General features: G+C 37.3%; 1 protein-coding gene across 50 annotated transcripts in view; it reads left to right on the top strand.

Annotated features, from left to right (window-relative positions):
- LOC106875842 (uncharacterized) overlaps nt 1-12,500 on the top strand; it is a 116,204-nt gene that overhangs the window by 34,618 nt on the left and 69,086 nt on the right. For all 50 annotated transcript variants that reach the window (XM_089342718.1, XM_089342717.1, XM_089342711.1 and 47 more), the window contains exon 2: nt 2,530-2,692. In XM_089342718.1, the coding sequence (XP_089198844.1) occupies nt 2,530-2,692 (163 nt within the window). The remainder of the gene's footprint in view (nt 1-2,529; nt 2,693-12,500) is intronic.

Raw genomic sequence — 12,500 nt, 5'->3', positions numbered from 1 at the left:
CTTTGCTTATTTGGTCAGAATTATTTATACTAATAACGTTTTCCACCTCTTCACAACAGGGGTAATTATAACTTTGTTTTTGGTTCACTCTGTTGACTACATCAGCTCCCACTGCTACCGTTTTATTAGCTGCTGTTATAATAGTAGACTCTAGTCTTCTTGGCTGGCAGAGGTCATTGACTTGAAATTTTTGCAAGTAACCAAATAAATCTTGTTTGTTCTTTGGTGTGACCTAGAAGTAGGGGAGAGGAGAGTATGACAACTTTGGGTTTTTGTTTATCAGGTTGCTATGTAGACAGGGTGTACAACATGTATAGTTGAAGTATAACAGACAAGCTGTAAACAGAGAGGTTGTTTGGTGTAATGAGCATGGTTATCAGGTAAAGAATAATAATTTTATTACTTCTCAAATTAGCAAAGGTTGGCAGCTTGTATTTATGCAAGATTTATTTTAAAACCTTTCACACTGATACAATATTACAATATTCTGGGTGTATTTTTAGAATATCCTCTTGATTAGCAAACTTTTTGACATTTTGCTGTTAAATGAGCCATTCGTTAAAAGATGTTAATTATGAAGAGGATTTAATATCATTAAGGAGGTCAACTGTAGGTCAGTAACAGGGTTTTTCAACTTTTTTGCATTGTATACAGCTATTTAGCCTTAGCACTTCGTTTTTAGTTTTGCAGGTAATTTTACTGTTTGTGCCTCATTTAACCCCTTTCATTCGTGTGTCATTTAACCCCTTTCGTTTGTGCGTTATTTAACCCCTTTCATTTGTGCATCATTTAACACCGATAGAATAGGTACTAGGTTTACAAAAAATAAGTCCTGGAGTCGATCTGTTCTCCAGCATGGCGGTGCTCCAGCATGGCTGCAGTCAAATGACAGAAACAAATAAAAGAATATATATTGTTGTGTCTTGGAAGAGCCATTACACCAATAATATGACACCCGTCTTTATTATTAGTCAATTGGTTAAGTGTCCATTCAACTAACGAATCAATTATTTGTTTAACATGTTGGTTAAACAGTCAGTCGGTGTGTTTGTTCGTCAAAGTTCTTTCATTGCCGTTTGCAACCTTTTCAGTGACTCATGATCTCCCAAATGGCTTCGAAGGCTGCTTTCATGTGTATGTATATATATATATATATATGTGTGTGTGTGTATATATATATATATATATATATATATATATATATATATATATATATAAATGTATGTGTGTGTGTATATATACACATGCATTCATATTTATATATATGTAATAAAAGTTCATGGTTATAACCATGTGCACATGTTTTGTGTATGTATGTATATACTTTACATAAAGAATAAAGATCCTTTTTGAGTCATATAGACTTGTAGCGCCAGTTTCCTGGCTCCCATGGTGCATATATTCCCCTCTCGGACAGGTTGCTGGCTCATTGCAGGATTACTCATTCTGGCCAGTTGAGTGGATTGTGGAAACATGAGATGAAGTGTTTTGCACATGAACACAAGACGTCACCCAGTCCCAGGAATTGAAACCACAATCTCATGATCATGGGTTCAACATCCTAACTACTAAGCCATGCACCTCCATGTATACTTACATACGTACCTACATACATATATATATGTATATATATATATATATGTGTGTGTGTGTGTGTGTGTGTATAAAATCAAAGATTTAGTTGTTTTGTGTGCATGTATGTACATATATGTCTAAACATTTTAGAGAACTAGCCAAGCACCCACCCTAGACAACGATGTTTAAGGAGCTAGGCAACCATAAATTCTAGACTATAATGTTTAGAGAGTGACCACCCCTTTAGTGTTGCTGATAACCTCAAATTAGGGTCTGATTTAGGACAGTTAACGCTATCACAGCAGTGATAGTGAAGTGCTGTTGTTATGTTGAGATAAATCTTATGAATTTAGGATGTTGAGTTTTGGGGATTGGCACAATTACTGTTGTAGGTAGGGATGTGATGTTCGATGTATATAAAGTGGGTGGACGTACTAAAGATATTATAACAGAACTTGTGATATCTTAATATGGTTAACGCTTTCTAGTTAAACTTTTCAACAATTTTAGTATTTATTCTGATTTTACATAACTTTCAGTCAGGAATTCAAACTATTGTAACTTTATCTACAGCTGCTATGTTGTATCTGAGGAGGATGTGTTTGGGATTGGTTGGCTTGGCTCAAAGACTGGCAGATGTTTAACCCTTTAGCACTTAAACTAGCCGTATCCAGCACAAAATGATTGTGCATGCATGTCTATATCTGCATAAAAATATTTATTATATATGTATATTATACTCAAATTTCAATTTTTTTTTTTTTTTCCAATTATTGATTTGTACCAAGGTTTAATAAGTGATAAGTCTTTTCCATGTGGTCTTAGAGTTGATTAGGTTTTGTTAATCTCATTTTATGATATTTTTTCAAAAAATATGCAAATAAATTGCTGATATGTGTGCTTTTATCTGATAAGCTTCATTATTAAAATCATTTTTCCTTTTATTATTTTCAGGGGCCCTGCTGGCTCACCACATACTGCTGGAGGTTCTTATAAACGCTCTCGGACAGCTAGTCCTTCTATGCCTCGGTCTTCTTATCCTTATCCTCAAGAACCTAACACTAGGTATGGAATTCCTCCATCATCGGGATATACCATTTACCGAGAACCCTATCCGGTACGTATTTTGCTATTGGCTGTTTTTGAAATGGCTCAGTTTTTACCCAAATATTCTGTTTTATGTTCACACTAACAAGATCTGTGCCCTCACCCTTACCCTATAATGTAATTCTAAAAATACACTCTCATGATAATGATACTGAAATCTTGACAGTAGTAATAGTAGTGGTGGGTGCATCCGCTGTAATAGTGCATTGCTGCACCCACCATTTATTGGTGATTCCATGATCCTAGCAGACGATGCCTTTGTACCACTCAGGCAACAGATCTTCAACCCATGGGTCTGTTTGGGTAGTCAGTGCTGGCAAAGGTTTTATGAGGTAGGAGTGCAAATCCTACTACAGCCTCTTTTAGTTGCTTTTTATGGCATAGAGAGGAAATGTTAGGTCTGTTCTTTAGCACGCCAGCCTCTACCCTGACCCTAAGTTTGTAGCTTAGAATCAGGGTGGTTTCAGGCGGGTTAGTCAAAAACATTAATTCTAATAATTTTGTTTTGCTGTGTTAGGGGCCACTTGTGTGTGTGGCCTGTGATACTATGAGCCTGTGACAGTACAGAGCTTACGTGTATATATAGACTGTGATGGTGTAGAGGGTATGTGCGTGTATATTCTTTGACAGTGTGGAGGTTGTGTGTGTATGTTATATAGCCAGTGATGGTGCAGTGTGTATATGTGCATGTTTGTGTAGGTGTGTATAACTGTATGTGTGTGTATGTAATCTGTGGTGGTGCAGAGTGTGTGTGTGTAGCTGTGCACACCTGTATGCGTGTGTGTCTAGTTGTGTATACCCTCTTGTGTGTGTGTATGGCCTGTGTTAGTGCTGAGTGTGTGTGTGTGTGTGTGTGTATATAGCTGTGTATACCCTCTGTATATGTGTAAATGTGTATAACCTATGATGGTGGTATGTGTGGCTTGTGATAATGCAGAGAACACTATTTTGAATATCATTTAAATTTGTCCTTTATCTCATTTTTCTTGGAAACTTCCGCGGATGAATTTAGGAAGGAAGGATATTAAGGATCCTACAATAGGCTTTAAGACTTGGCTACAGTTCGTAGGAAACCTGAAATTCTTGTTAACTCTATCTGTTACCATAGTAACCCAATTAATCTAGCATACATTATTAATTTATTTAATCCTCTCGTGTCTCTCATCTTTGTAAAGTAACCATAGTGTATTGACGGTGGTGGGGAACAGAAAGTGTTGTGCGTGAGTGTACTCCTTTATATACTGCAGATAGTATAATTGTCAGCTTTTGATCATGAAAATGTTCTCTGATTAGTAATTAGGGATATTAATTAATGCATCAAAAATTAGCTGAAATTGAAAGAAAAAAAAAAAGGTGGTGGCTGTTAAATTGGAGACTAGAAATTTTGTTCTTTAAATTAAAACTAGTTAAATTAAAAACTAGGCAGGAATGAAAATGGTAGAGCAACAGTAAATTAAAGACTTTCAGTATTTAACTCCTGTGGAGGTGCGTGGCCTAGTGGTTAGGCTGTTGGACTCATGATCATAAGATTGTGGTTTCAATTCCTAGACCAGGCAACGCTTTGTCTTGAGCAAAACACTTCATTTCACGTTGTTCCAGTCCACTGTACTGGCGGAAATGAGTAATCCTGTGACGGACCAGCCTCCTGTCCACGTGGGGAAAAAAGCAATCATATAGAAATCCTGAAATTACAAGATAATGCATAATTAATTCAAAACAATGTGAATAAATAAGCATTATATTTGGCAGAGAAATCCGAATACTAAAGGGTTAAATTGAGAACCTATGGAAGCTAATAAGGGACTAAGATCCTTAGTATGGCATGGTGAAATGTATCTCAGTTGTAAAAGCTTGAAGATGATGATTGTCCTTTGTTTTTTTTCCTTTTAATTTTATTTTCGCTGTTTGTACCAGAAACCAGACACAGTTTCAGTTTATTTTTCACTACTCTTCACTTGTCAATACAAAGTTTTATTTGATATGCAACTCTAGTGGATCAGTTCTCACTTGTCAGGAGAGGCCATTGGGTGTGGTACGTGGGTGGTGGGGGTATTATTGATTGAGAAAACAACAGTGAGATCAAGTTAAGAGTGACAGTAGGTTGAGGGAGATAAGAAAAAAAAATGACAGTAAATAGGAAGACCCGTAAGTCAAGAAGTATGGTCGTTCCACTAAATTTTCATTTTAGATGGTGTTATTTCTTTGTTGTCTTTTCTTTTTGTTTGTTTTTGGTGTGTGTGTGGGGGGGGGATATCACTATCGAGTGTGGAAGACTCTCTAAATTTTGAGTTACAGCTATGCTAATATTTATATCCTTGGCCTAGCTACAACACCATCACTGTAAGCAGCTGGAGCACTGTATAATTTACAAATGTTTAGTTAGCAGGGCTAAGTCCTCCAAAGGGTCTGAAGTATGAAAGTCATAAGTAAATTCCTTTTTTCTTTGTTTATTCTTCTTGTAAATTCTGCAATAAGCTGTGGCATCATTCCAGATTCCTGTTACGGAATAAACACCGCCAATGATGTGTGTAGAAAAAATGGCAACAGTTGTACTCTGACCATGTCTGCTTTGCTTAGCACCAGAATTGGTATTAATACAGAAATAGACTGGACAGTGGAAAGCGTACGCGGTCAGACACCAACACTGCACTCTATGCAATTATCACTGCGCTCTGTACAATTAAACAATTAACCCCTGTACGTTAGTATTCGCAGTATGGAAATCGGCTGGGTAGAGACGTGTGGTGTATCTGAAACAACAGATTCAGGAGCCGCTTTCCTTCACATCATGGGTCTGCTCTGGTATATCCATGACAAATGCTGCAACAATATAAAGTGATCTTCAGCAGTAGACGTAGGAGTGGCTGTGTGGTAAGTAGCTTGCTTACCAACCACATGGTTCTGGGTTCAGTCCCACTGCATGGCACTTTGGGCAAGTGTCTTCTACTATAGCCTCGGGCCGACCAAAGCCTTGTGAGTGGATTTGGTAGATGGAAACTGAAAGATGCCTGTCATATATATGTGTGTGTGTGTGTATGTTTGTGTGTCTGTGTTTGTCCCCCCCAACATCACTTGACAACCGATGCTGGTGTGTTTACGTCCCCGTAACTTAGCGGTTCAGCAAAAGAGAACAATAAAATAAGTACTAGACTTCCAAAGAATAAGTCCTGGGGTCGGTTTGCTCGACTAAAGGCGGTGCTCTAGCATGGCCACAGTCAAATGACTGAAACAAGTAAAATAGTATAAAGCAGTGAGAAAAGGTTAGACTAATTATTCCCACTTGCACCTGCTTTTTACTCTAAAAAATAATTGGAAAGAGTGGGTTTGACCCCCGCAAATAATATCGCCCCACTATTTTTTTTTTATGGGGAGTGCCTCTGCTCTTGTTTATTTTTTTGTTTTTTGCTTTTCTTTTTTTATATTTCCAAAATTTGTTTGATAAAAAAAAACAAAAAAAATTGCTTTTGTTGTTGACCTTTTCTCTCTCTCTCTCCTCTCGATAAATCAGAAAATCACCTACTAAAACAGAAAAAAAAATCCATGCCATTTGCAGTGGCTGCGTGTATCTCTGTTCTGTAAATTCTCTCAAGTTGGCGGCTGATGGAACTGAGCCAAGTTTGTGTCTCTTGCAGTATTCATGGAAATGTAAACTGGAGCGATTTATAATATTGACATAACCTAATTGGAAGAATTCCTCTTCCCCTCCCTCCCTCCCTCCTATCTGAAGCTTATCAAGAGTAATTCGAGTGTTTTCTAGATGTTTTTTTTATTGGGGTTTTGAAAAAAAAACCAAAAAGCCATTGTTGCTTACATAATACTTCTTCCATTGCCGATCTGTTATATATTACTTACTATTTCTCAAGAATTGTTACTATGCTATCTTGTATTCTCTTTCTGCAATTCTTTTCTTTATTCATACTTGGTCTTTTTTTCTTTGTTTTTTATAGATTTTTTCTTCTTCATTCTGCGTCTTGACATTTTTATTATTGTGTTGTTGCATCTACTTTTCTCGACTATCATGGTTAAGATGTGTTTCTTTTTTTCAAAAACACAAATATTTAAATATTCAACATGTTTGACTTATTGTTTATCACTCAGCTGCTAAGAAAGTGCAAACCTCTTTTTTTTTGGAGGTGGGGGTCTTGTGAAACTGAAGTATGGAAAGTTATGTGCCTAATAACTATTCTTTTACTGGTTTCAGCCATTTGACTGCGGCCATGCTGGAACACCGCCTTCAGTCGAACAAATCGACCCCAGAAATTATTCTTTGTAAGCCTAGTACTTATTCTTTAGGTCTCTTTTGCTGAACCGCTAAGTGACAGGGACGTAAACACACCAACATTGATTGTCAAGTGATGTTGGAGGGGAACACACAAATAAAACATACATACATATACAAACATATATACGATGGGCTTCTTTCAGTTTCCGTCTACCAAATTCAATTATTTTACTGAAAAATTATTTTACTGAAAAATAACATAACCACTTATTCTAATCTCTGCACGGGTTTTCGGTCTAAAATCTCCAGATGTTAATTTCTTTTCATCTTTCTGCTGAGTTGTCTTGGGACAGTTTTAATATCAGTCCACTTGTTGTGCGTTCTGCAAGTTTCCTGCAAAGAACAGAGACCTGATTTCTCTCTTTCTTCTGGATACAGAAAAATCAATAATTTGTGCTGAAAGACATTTGAGTACGTTTAATTTGTTTTGGTGATATCTATTTGGATGACAAAGCTCGCTTGCTTTTATATCATTTTTGTTTTGTTTTCTTTTCTTTTTCTTCCTTTCTTCTGTCTTCCTGACAATGTTTGGTTTGTTGCCTTTCGTTTACATCCGACTGTGTGTCATTGAATCAAGTTAATGTTTGTGGTCGTCCATGGTTGGAAAAGCAATCAGCTACTGTCCTTCATTTGCTGGGAAATATTTTCAGTAGTTTTTCCCAGCTAAGATATTTTGTTTTGTGTTTTTGCAACAAGCTGGCTGAATCGTTAGCTCGCTAGACAAAATGCTTAACGACATTTCATCTATTGTTACATTCTGAGTTCAAATTCCACCAAGGTCGATTTTTGCTTTTCATCCTTTCAGGGTTTCAGCCAGGTTGGTAAGGAAAGGGTTAATAGGCAACTGTTGGGGAATCTCATCTAAACAATCAGGGAAGACAAAATTCCGTAAACCTCCTCTGTGGTGTTTGGTGGATTTAGCACTGACAAACCTTTCAAAGATGGTTTTGTGATTCATTTAATCTGTTGTAAAAGGCCAAAAAAAAAAAAAAGAAGATTAAGAAAGATATATATATATATATATATATATATATATATATATATATATATATAATAATAATTTTTATGCAGGGGTTTCCTGAGACTTGGAATGTATTTCAAGAGTTCCCCAAGAGTAATAAGTTTGGGAACTGCTGTTCTATGTTATTTAGGTCACTGACTATTCTGATGCCAAATATAACTTTAAAAGTTCTCATTGTGGAATCGGAATACATATCTAGGGATAATTTAATTGGTTACCATAAGGAAATAACTGGAGCTAATTCAACCAGAAAGTTTCCACATTGCAAAAGAAAAAAAAAATTTAATCTATATACAGGCATGGCTGTGTGATTAGAAGCTTGCTTCTCAACCACATGATTCCAGGTTCAGTCCCACTGCATGGCACCTTGGGCAAGTAACTTCTACTATAGCCTCGGGCTGACCAAAGCCTTGTGAGTGGATTTGGTAGGTGGACACTGTGGAAGCCCATTACACACACACACACACATTATGAGCAATCAGACTATCAGATGTTGTTACACATCACTGACCACAGTGCGCTTTGCATCTTTGTTAGCTTTTGAATGATGCCACCCTGCCAGCCAGGCAAACCAGGCCAACATTGTCCCTGATTGGAAGGCTAGTCTGTTGCAGGGTGTGGCCCATTTACAGCTGAGTGGACTGGAGAAACCTGAAATAAAGTGTTTTGCTCAAGAGCACAACCACCACTCTGTCCAGGGTTCGAACCCATGATCACTAGATCGTGAGTCTAACACGCTGACCACTAGACCACATGAACTGTATGTGTATCCTTGTCTTTGTATTTGCCACCCACCCCACCCCATGCTTGACAGCAAGTCTTGGTTTATTTTTAACTTATTAATTTACATCCCTGCAACAAGAGAGGTTGATACAATAAGCACCAGACTTTAAAAAGCACTGGGATTGATTGATTGATTCAACTAAAACCCTTCAAGGCTGTCTCCAAGGACATGAAACAACAGCTAAAATATAATGTATTGTGTAGCTGGACAGTCACGTTTCTAGTTTTATTGCAGATTTTATCCTCGTAATTGATGTCATTGTGTCAGCTGAAAAAAAAAAAAAAAAAAAACCATTGCTTAGTTTTAGTCTTGTAAACATAACAAAAGCAATGACATGCTATTTAAAATATACTTACATCAACATGAATTGTCCATTGAAAACAAATACTGCCTCGTCAGCAACTTTTATTATTAATCTTCTCATTGTTGCTCTTCGCCATCAATGGTAGCCACATTAGCTCGTATCCGAGTAGTAGACATGTAGCTAGTGATTCAGCCTCTTCATCTGAATGGGTGCAAAGCGTGCCAGTGCCAGTCCAGCGCTGGCTGTTGAGACAGAGGACAATACAGAAGCACCGTGAGGGCATTTATTGCAAGAGAGAGTTAGTGGGGGACGAGGAGGACATCTGACCTCTACCTCTTGGCGACTGTTGTTTTCCATCAAGTCTGTTCTCTCAACGATGATGTGCCACCACTTAGGGTGGCCCTTGGCAATTGTCTCTCAGATATTCATGTCAATGGAGCAGTGGAGGAGAGTGGTCTTGAGCTGGTCTCAGAAATGGAATTAGGGGGCTTTTAGATGTGTATCATTCATCTGCAATGTTTTCCATCTACTTTTCCTTACTGGCATGGGTTGGATTGTGTTTTTTTTATTATTTTTTGGCAGCCTTCCACACAAGTTTCCATTTACCAAATTCACTCACAAGGTATTGGTATTGTGTGTGTGTGTGTGTGTGTATATATATATATATATACACACACACACACAATGTGCTTCTTTCAGTTTCTGTTTACCAAATCCACTCACAAGGCTTTGGTCGGCCCGAAGCTATAGTAGAAGACACTTGCCCAAGGTGCCATGCAGTGGGACTGAACCTGGGACCATGTGGTTGGGAAGCAAGCTACTTAGTACCCAGCCACTCTTGCGCCTTGTTCCCCCCCCCCCTCTTTTGTCATGCAATTGCTAGTCGTAATCAAATTTGAACAACGCACTATCATATTATTCTTACATTATAATATATCAACTACATTTGATGACCTCTAAGAAGATCGTTAACTGCATACACTTATTAGCATGTCCGCAAATCGTACATCAGCCATTGTTGTAGTTCAGTTAATACTTAATTAAATATTGCAGTAGAGTTTTTAAAGTGCTTGTTAGTTTCAAAATGAGTTGCAGCAGTTACTAATGGAAAATTATGTGCATAAATCCATTAGTTTTAAGTTTACATTGAGATAACTACTGAATAAATTGCTAACAAGCAAGGTGGTTGTGCTTAGAAAATTTCTGGAGCATAATTCCAGCATCCAAATTTGCATTAGAGATTTGGGAGAAAATGGAAATTTAGTGGGTACTGCTGAATAAAACTTTATTATTATTATTATCATTATTATTATTGCCAGCATTACTATTATTGTTATTAAGGTTGGAAGCTGGACAAAATGCTTAGCAGCATTTCACCTGTCTTCGTCTTCATGTTTTGAGCTCAAATTCTGCCGTGGTTGACTTTGCCTTTCATTCTTTCAGGGTCAGTGAAATAAATACCAGTCAAGTACTGGGGATTTTGTATTCGACTTTACTGGCTACCAAATCCACTCAACAAGGCTTTGGCTGACCCAGGGTTTATAGTAGATTACATTTGCCCATGGTTCACAGCAGGACTGACCCAGAACCATTTGGCTGGGAAGCAAACTTTTTCTGACACAGCCATGCTTTATTATCATTATTATTATCATTATTATTATTATTATTATTATGGTGGTGAGCTGGCTGGATCATTAGCACACCTGGTGAAATGCTTTGCAGTATTTCGCGTCTGCCTCTATATTCTGAGTTCAAACTCCGCCGAGGTTGACTTTGCCCTTAATCCTTTCATGATCAGTAAATCAAGTACCAGTTGAGTACTGGAGTCAATGTGATCGACTGTCCCCCTCCCTACAAAATCCAGGCCTTGTGTCTATAGTAAAAAGGATTATTATTATTATTATTATTTACCACATCTAATACCTATATAAGAAGCAAAGATAAGACTCTGTAAGACCAGCTTTAGACTAACAACTCTTTTAAATTTTTGTAGTATATTAGTCATTTCTTATTTAATCTATATAAAGAAAAATGCAACAAGATAAATGTGTGTGGAATGGCTAATTTCCTTTTTACATTTACTGCTTCAGATAACAACTGATTTTCGAGTTGGTTCTATTTTTGGAACATTACAGTTGTCCAGCTGTCATATTTTCCTTTTTTTCTGAAAAAAAATTGTGCTCTGCCAATTCAGCTTTGCTAACCACATAATGTCGAGCTAGCTATAAATTTTTGGACAATGTTGCATTTTTTGACAGTTCTTTTTTTTTCCCTTTCTTTCAAGACATTTGTTCTTTCTCGGTGTACTGAAGAAACTATACACCTCGTAGCAATGTATGAAACTGGCCTACTAGATATAACAGCTGCACAAATTTTCTAAGTTAAGAGCCTAGTCTTGTAACGATTCCATTACTGAACAGAAAAGACAGAAAATAAGAGAAGGGATTATTTTTTTCTTTACAGTAGAAAATGGATGTAAGCAATGTTAGAATGATTCTTGTGGTATCCTACATTTCAGGACTGGTTGACCAGTGCATTTCTGTGCAACTTCAGTCTTATATTGCAGCTGGCTATAGTAGTAGACTCATGACAATTTAAGTTTCCCACCTACATATAATGATGATAGACAGTTGAAGATAGGGACATTCTCTGTCCCCGTGCTCATATATAATGAAACTTTTACAATGACTCTGAGCTCAGATGAAGTTCAGCACCTTGTTTGCTTGACTATTTCAGTCCTATGACATAATATATTAGTGAAAGTGCAGACATAGCTGTGTATGGTTTTGGGTTCAGTCCCATTCTATGGTACTTTGAACAAGTGTCTTCTTCTGTAGCCCTCGGTCAGCCACTGCTTTGTGAATGAACTTGGTAGACACAGACTGTATGAGCTCATTATGTGTGCAACATTGTTTCATCATTTTCCCAACTTTTCTATGCTTGCATGGGTTCAAAGGAATTCCTTGAGCCAGATTTTCTACAGCAAGATGCCCTTCCTGTTGCCAATCTGTTTCCAAGCAAGGAAATATTTGCCCGTGGCAATCTGGATGTAAAACAATGTCTCAGTAATATATATACTCATCTTCCCCATGCTGGCATGGAAAAATGGAAGAAAAACAGAACAAATGATATAAAGGTTCATAACATAGACATTACATGGGAATGTTTATGGGACAAGACACAAATGCTGTCACCATTCCTGTATGCATGTATAAATGTGTGTGTGTGTGTGTGTAATCTTTGTACACTATAGATCCATTGTCTGTTTTATCAGTCCCATGTCTCTTGTATCAGACAAACCTATCTCGGACTACAGAGACAAACTATCATGGTGAGAATACCTGTATTAACAAAGACAACAGCTGGTTTCTCAAGTTTGTTTCTCACTCTGTACCCTTGACATGGTTTTTTCCTTCCTTTCACATCC

Source organism: Octopus bimaculoides, chromosome 26, assembly GCF_046866305.1.
Source record: "Octopus bimaculoides isolate indiv1 chromosome 26, ASM4686630v1, whole genome shotgun sequence".
In the NCBI taxonomy this organism is placed as follows: Eukaryota; Metazoa; Mollusca; class Cephalopoda; order Octopoda; family Octopodidae; genus Octopus; species Octopus bimaculoides.
Note: the sequence above shows the minus strand (reverse complement) of the source record. Positions and strands in the feature narration are given on the sequence as shown.